At 42.1% G+C, this 8102-nt stretch overlaps 1 protein-coding gene across 1 annotated transcript; it reads right to left on the bottom strand.

The window, feature by feature from the left end:
- Positions 1-57: 57 nt before the first annotated feature.
- Positions 58-7667, bottom strand: LOC101487783 (D-beta-hydroxybutyrate dehydrogenase, mitochondrial). The gene is made up of 5 exons (XM_004562548.5): positions 3969-7667; positions 3365-3836; positions 2740-2892; positions 2519-2652; positions 58-729 (listed from the first exon to the last, which is right to left on the bottom strand). The coding sequence occupies exons 2-5, from the start codon at positions 3717-3719 to the stop codon at positions 340-342; spliced, it is 1032 nt and encodes a 343-aa protein (XP_004562605.1). The 5' UTR covers positions 3720-3836; positions 3969-7667; the 3' UTR covers positions 58-339.
- Between the last annotated feature and the right edge of the window lie 435 nt (positions 7668-8102).

Raw genomic sequence — 8102 nt, 5'->3', positions numbered from 1 at the left:
CAACTCGTACTCATAATCCTGCTAATTAACATTTACGCCCCCCCCCCCCCCCCCCCCCCCCACACACACACACAAAAGCAGTAATACATTTTGAAATGACAGGAAGTAAATTGGAAATACTTTCAAAGTTAGGAATAAATCTACCTGTGATCACTAAATCTGTAGTCTGGCATTAAGCTGAATACTGGGTTTCAAATGTCTCAAGATCAGTCTGTTTCATGAGGCTATATTTGTTTCATACCTTTTATTATTGTTATTAGTAGTATTATTAATTATAAAGCCATAAATGTTGTGTATTAAGTCCTTAACATTTTTAAAGACAATAGGAAGAGCTTAGTATTACAGATAGCTATTTTGTGGGTCTCGCTTAGCATAAAGCATTTCTTTTCTGCATGTGTACATTGAGCTGAGAGAAAACACAGCATCAGCCAGGAGGGTTGGCAGAAATGGGAAGATGCTGAAGAAAAACATCTCCATGGTGGAGACCAGCAGGTATCTGTGTTTCGGCCGAGCAGATGTGACCGCGTGCAGCATTGCTGCGATGACCGGATCGGCGTCCTTGAATCCCACCCTACATGTTGACGTGAAGTAGTCATTGGCCAGATCAATGTACTCTCTGCCAAAGATTCGTTTTTTCTCATCATCCAGTTTGTTCCAGATGTCCAAAGCAGTTTTCCTCTTCAGGATGTTAGTGGCTTGGCCAAAATTACCTGGCTGAATGATGCTGACCTGAAAGGGAGTTTATGTTCAGTTAGTCCATTTACAGCGTTTTTGTGTGTATCTGTGTTTCTGTGTGTGTTTTAACTTAAACAACAAATCCATGACATTTATGAAAGGTTATTTGCGTTCCTGATGAAACTTGAGCTAGCTTAGCATAAAGACTCAACTAGGAGGAAAGAGTCTTCTATCAGGTATTATTAAATCTTGATGGGTGTTCACATCAGTATCAATTACTCCAACTCATGGATTCCTGTAAACCCATAACTTGTTTTCTCACTTCTATTTTTGTTGGGTTAGACCAAAAAGAAGAAATGGATTAGGCAAACTTTAGATATACTCTAATTAATTTTCTATGATATATACTATGATGTCATGTTTGATCACAATAATCTCAAAATTAAGGACACAGAGCTAATATTTTTACATTTTTAAGTAAAGATTTAGGTTTCAAGAGAAACAATGTGGTTTTGAAAAATGGCAAAGCTTGCACAATGTTCAAGGTTTCTGCCCTGGACTCGTTCAAATGGTCACAACGTAACTGGTAAACACATGGTCACTTAGAGCTTCATGTCTGTTAATGAAATACACATTAACAGACAAACAGTCTTGAGCCACCCCTCATTTGTTTATATTTTGTTTCCAAGAAGCCAAAATTTTCTGTATTTTTTTCAAAGTGGTCTTGATCAATAGCTTGCTGGACTTTCTAAAGGTCTTTCAAAGTTTTTTGGGGGGGGCATTGGTTGCTATTTTAGTCATCTGTGGTCTATACGTAACAGGTAACTTAGTAAAGAACCAGGTTTAAATTGCATTTAGAGGCACTATGTTAATAGCTGCCCATTGCAAAAACACATTTAAGGACAAAAGGAGAAGTGGGAGGCCTTTAAAAATCCTACAGCAGATGAAAAGCATCTTAAGAAATAGGGAAAAAAAAACAAAAAAACCCTACCTAATCAGAAACGTTCTCAGTGGAAGGCTGGCTGTCAAGAAGCCATTCTTATTGAATGGAAAGAGGGAGAAAAGGCTGAAAGGCTGAGGTGTGAAAATTACACAAGAACTGGACTAAAAAGCTTTGACAACTGTTCTGATGGAGTGATGAATCCATATTTGACATTTTTGGTTCAAATGGCCATCATTTTTACAAAAGGTCAGGAGAGTGGTACAACAGTGACTTTCTTGATGCATGCTCAATCATCCAGGTAAGCAAATCCCAAATAATTGATTCTGAAACCTGCAGTCAGCTGGGACTGAAGAAGTCACTTGGATAAGTGAAAAAATGTTTCTCACACTGAAAATGTTACGTCTAGATGAACAGAATCATTTTTTTTGGATACAACAGTGAGTGTCTACAGCCATCTGTAAAACACGGTGGGGGCTCTGTCATGGTTTGGGGCTGCATTTGAACCACTGGTGTAAATTAATAGAATTATGAACAGAATCAAAGCAGCCAAATTGTTCTGTGTGTTATACAAGTGTGAGAACCAGATGTTTCTCTGAATCCTGTTCCTAAAAGCAAAATAAATAAGCATTGGAATGTCTTGGAAAATCCAATGAAAACATACCATGGTTTTTCATTAGAATGTGATGTCCCACAGCACTGGCAAAAACAACTCTGTACAGTGTAATTAAAATAAAAAAAAATTCAACTTTACTTACTCAATGAACCGTATTCATAGAAAGACTTCGTTCCCGTTCCCCTCACAGGCATAACATTTTATGTACCACAGAATTACTAAATTTTCTACTTCATGCTTTACAGTGTCATGGGATGTTTTTGTGTATCTTTTCACCCATTCGGTACCTTCACGCCAAAACTAGCCATTTCCACTCTTAAGCAGTCAGCAAATGCCTCCAGTCCTCTCTTTGACACACTGTATGCTCCCATGTTCAAGCAGTAGAAGAAGGAAAAGATACTTGACACAAAAACCATCCGACCTGAAAACATTACACAAGCCTTTATTATCCATAACGCCACTACAGTATAAATGTGAGGACAGTAATGTAGCTACACATGGAACTCACCTTTGCTGGCACGAACCAGCGGTAGGAAAGCGATAGATGTCCTAATGGATCCAAACAGGTTAACATCCACCATGTTTTGGAAATCTTCAATAGTGTTCCATTCGATCTCGGCCCAGTCTGAGATCCCAGCATTGTTCACAACTGCCCACAGACCTGACAAACAATAAAATCCCACTGACCCTACTTTTTTCTTTAGAGAAATGTAGTTTTAAATGTGAAATAAAAAACATGCAACATGTCATGGATAGACCAAATAGACTAGAAAGTTATTTTTTTCCCACACTATTTGTCAAATTTGTAAAAGTTTTATTTCTTGCAAAAACAGAAACTGAACTGGCCTTTGGAAAGTTGACCTCACAAGCTAAAAAAATTAAAAGACTGGATTTACTGTGGATTCAAGACTTTTCATTATTCACCTTTGCCTTTTAATCTGTAACTATCATTGAGATTTTATCCTTACATATTTAAATACAAACAAGTCAAGAGATAAAGATAAAGAGATAAAGAAAAGTCAAAAGTTTGTCTTTTCTTTATCTATGGAAATAAGCAAACAATAAAATACAATTTTCTCCTTTTTGCCATGGCTAATCTTTGATACATTTTTTCCATTGAGCTAAACTCCTACCTTTCTCTGGCAGGTTCTCCTGCACCATTTTCTTTGCCTGCTGCAAGTCTTCATCCCTTGTGACATCCAACTTGAGGATTTTTAGATTACTGGAACTCTGTCTGACCAGGCTCTGGGCTCCAGCTCCTCCTGGAGACAAACACCCAGCAAAGACCACAAACCCCTTTTGGTCCAAACAGCGAGCCAGGTGGTGCCCGAAGCCACTGTCACAGCCTGTTATCAGCACAGCATGGCCACAGCTGTCCAACACATGGTTGGAGCGGTAGATGGAAATAAGCTTGGAATAGATGAAGAGGAGGATGGCAGTGATGGGGATGATGCTGACCATTTCGATGAGGAAGAAAATGGTGATCATGCTGCTGAAGTTTCAATGAATTACTGTGCTAGATGATTATCTGTATAGATGCACGGTTGATGAGGTTCAGAGGATAGACTGGCCACCTTCCTTGGCATGTGTAGAATATATAAGTAGCTTCACCAGAAAGAAAGAAAACAGAAACAAGATTCAAAACAAGTGAAAATAGACGAAATCTTTTCTTCTAATAGAGAAAACGTTTCTTCTTGAAACATTAAAAAAGGCCACAAAATAAAGATTAACTCTTACCAGAAGTGTCATCTCATGTTCTGGTGAAAGGGAGTGCAGTCTTTAAATAACAAGTCATCAGGTGAACTCTGCCAGGACGACAACGTCAGATCAGAGTTTTTTTTTTTTTTTACAAAATGCCTCCGGCTGCTTTCATTTGAGACATATCTTTGTAAGACATCATATGTGTACTGGAACCTTCACACAATTATGTGGGGATAGCTTTTGTGGCTTTACCAAGAACTAAAGATTACAAAAAAGTACAGGAAGTAAAGATTATACAAAAGGGTATTATACAGGGGCACTGCAAACAGCCAAAGTGTTTGTTGCCTCAGTTCAACAAGTCAGTAGTTGTTTCATCAGGAGCAGACATTAAAAAGGAAACAAATAATGTTGTCGACACAGCCAACAAATAATCGAAACAACTGGCTATAGGCAGACTTATAGAGCTATAGAGCTTTAAGGCATCAGTAGTCAGTCTGTCCCCCTCTTTTTTTTTTTTTCTTGCCTGTGCCGTTCGGTTCTTTTGCCATCAGAATTATTGTCTAAAGGCGAAGAAAGATGCACAACGGATTTACTTTACCAAATAGACCATCCCAGCCTTGCCGTAATGGTCTATTTGATTCACCTTTTATTGTTTATTTTATTTTTTATTTTCACTTGCTAAATACGGGACAGACTGAGGAAAAGACAGGGGAGAAAGAAAGAGGGAAAGAAAAACAGCGGAGAAGAGGGACGGGGATAAAGGGCAAAAAACAAAAACCAACAAAATAAGCAGACAAAAAATACATATATCAATCACCTGGATCACCTGTTGAGAAAGAAAAAAGAAAACAAGCAGAAGAAAAAGAGAGCAATAGAATAAACAACATCATGATGATATATGGGAATATGACAGTAAATACTAAATATTAAACATTATTGTGAAGCACGTAAGATCGACAGCGCACAGTGTGCTTTGAGGTAGGAGCCAAGACATATCTTTGTAAGACATCATATGTGTACTGGAACCTTCACACAATTATGTGGGGATAGCTTTTGTGGCTTTACCAAGAACTAAAGATTATACAAAAGTACAGGAAGTATAGATTATACAAAAGGGTATTATACAGGAACACTGCAAACAGCCAAAGTGTTTGTTGCCTCAGTTCAACAAGTCAGTAGTCGTTTCATCAGGAGCAGACATTAAAAAGGAAACAAATAATGTTGTTGACACAGCCAACAAATAATCGAAACAACTGGCTATAGGCAGACTTATAGAGCTATAGAGCTTTAAGGCATCAGTAGTCAGTCTGTCCCCCTCTTTTTTTTTTTTTCTTGCCTGTGCCGTTCGGTTCTTTTGCCATCAGAATTATTGTCTAAAGGCGAAGAAAGATGCACAACGGATTTACTTTACCAAATAGACCATCCCAGCCTTGCCGTAATGGTCTATTTGATTCACCTTTTATTGTTTATTTTATTTTTTATTTTCACTTGCTAAATACGGGACAGACTGAGGAAAAGACAGGGGAGAAAGAAAGAGGGAAAGAAAAACAGCGGAGAAGAGGGACGGGGATAAAGGGCAAAAAACAAAAACCAACAAAATAAGCAGACAAAAAATACATATATCAATCACCTGGATCACCTGTTGAGAAAGAAAAAAGAAAACAAGCGGAAGAAAAAGAGAGCAATAGAATAAACAACATCATGATGATATATGGGAATATGACAGTAAATACTAAATATTAAACATTATTGTGAAGCACGTAAGATCGACAGCGCACAGTGTGCTTTGAGGTAGGAGCCAAGACATATCTTTGTAAGACATCATATGTGTACTGGAACCTTCACACAATTATGTGGGGATAGCTTTTGTGGCTTTACCAAGAACTAAAGATTATACAAAAGTACAGGAAGTATAGATTATACAAAAGGGTATTATACAGGAACACTGCAAACAGCCAAAGTGTTTGTTGCCTCAGTTCAACAAGTCAGTAGTCGTTTCATCAGGAGCAGACATTAAAAAGGAAACAAATAATGTTGTTGACACAGCCAACAAATAATCGAAACAACTGGCTATAGGCAGACTTATAGAGCTATAGAGCTTTAAGGCATCAGTAGTCAGTCTGTCCCCCTCTTTTTTTTTTTTTCTTGCCTGTGCCGTTCGGTTCTTTTGCCATCAGAATTATTGTCTAAAGGCGAAGAAAGATGCACAACGGATTTACTTTACCAAATAGACCATCCCAGCCTTGCCGTAATGGTCTATTTGATTCACCTTTTATTGTTTATTTTATTTTTTATTTTCACTTGCTAGATACGGGACAGACTGAGGAAAAGACAGGGGAGAAAGAAAGAGGGAAAGGAAAAACAGCGGAGAAGAGGGACAGGGATAAAGGGCAAAAAACAAAAACCAACAAAATAAGCAGACAAAAAATACATATATCAATCACCTGGATCACCTGTTGAGAAAGAAAAAAGAAAACAAGCAGAAGAAAAAGAGAGCAATAGAATAAACAACATCATGATGATATATTGGAATATAACAGTAAATACTAAATATTAAACATTATTGTGAAGCACGTAAGCCACAGCCACAGCCCCGTCCTCCAGGGCATGAAGCAGGTATGGAAGCGATCAAAACTCCAGACATCCAGAGGCCCTCAGAGCACAAGAGACCAAGGAAGACCAACAGAGGGGCAGCCGCGCCACTATCCCAGAAAGAGCCGAGGAGAGTCCCAGATGAGGGGTCACTCAGCAGCCGTGGAGCAGAAGCCAGGGGGGGGTTGCGGTGACGTGCCCGTGAGCTCCGCCGGCAGCCAGCTGTGCCAGAGTGACTGAGGCTGGGGGCACCCCACCCCCGAAGTGGCCCGAGCGAGCCCCAGGCCCGAATAAGCAGCCACCAAGGAGTGAGCCGGTGTGTGCCTGTCCCATCCCCGGACACAAAGAACCACCAGTGCACCGATGTCTGAGGGCGTCTGCCACTGGAAGGGGAAGTGGTGGGGGGAGATAGGCCTCCATACCTTGGAGGGCCTGAGATGTCCCTAGAGAGGTGACATCTGATACCCGACCTGACATATGGACACAAACAAGCAGGCACACACAGATACAAACATCCATTCCCACCCTCATGCTCTCATATGCACTTACTCCACACTCACCCAACGTGGAGACAGACATAGAGAGACACTGTACACACAATCACACTCCCCAAGCGTATTCTAAGCGCCTAGGTACCCTTGCCCCTGGAGGGGGAAACTGCACCCAGACCCGGGTGGTGTTACCCTTTTCCCTGGGGTGGGGAGAAGCAGACCGCCCTGACTCCGCAGCAGCAGGGAGGCCCCACATTCCAGACCCCAGTCGGACGGCCAACTGCTCCTCCTAGCCCTCCTGCTCCAGCAGGCCGCAGAGAACGGGGGTGTGTGAAGACTCCAAACCTCCCTCCGCCTGCTCATTTGTAGTGTTGATGCATGTGTGTTCTAAGGTGCATATAAACCCAGGAGGGCATGGAGCTACCTGCCAGAGAGCAGCAGGTAAGCGCATAGCCCCTCCTGATAGCCCTCAATGTCTACATGTATTTAAAATTGAGAGGTGGGCAACGACGCCAGGGGTGAGGTTGTACACCCTGATGGTCTTTTGGATTCCGTGTAGTGTGCTCACCCCCAAGATCCTATATGTATGTGTAATGAGAGTGTGAGTAATGTGAATGTCTAAGTTGTGGGATAAAATTGAGGCAGAGGCAGCCAGAAGGGGACAGATGGGGGGGGGGGGGGGGGGGGGGGGGGGGATGCCTCCCCTGCACCCTGGTGACACACCCTTACCCCAAGGCCCTACATGTGTGGGTGATTGTGGTGGAGCGGGAAGAGGGCGGCAGCTGAAGATGGGGAGGGAAGGAAGGGAGGGGCAAGTGACCCCTCCCTGGATCCAGTTCCCCCGCTGACCCCAGTAGGCACCCCGATAGTCCGCAACCCGCCAGGGAAAGGGGGTCCTGGCCCATCCGGACCGGGGGCCAGTACAGCAGCGCCGCCTGACCCCGCAGAGCCCGGGACAGCCCACCCGACCCCACCACCCACCCCGTCATCCACTCATCTTCCAGAGTACACAAGACAATAGACGCCCAGGCTGAGATCTTCCTCCACCTCTCCTGTATCTCCCCCTCCTGCAGAGAGTTCCTGAAGA

The sequence above is a fragment of the Maylandia zebra genome, linkage group LG23, assembly GCF_041146795.1.
Source record: "Maylandia zebra isolate NMK-2024a linkage group LG23, Mzebra_GT3a, whole genome shotgun sequence".
NCBI classification, from domain to species: Eukaryota; Metazoa; Chordata; class Actinopteri; order Cichliformes; family Cichlidae; genus Maylandia; species Maylandia zebra.
This window is presented reverse-complemented; position numbering and strand designations above follow the sequence as displayed.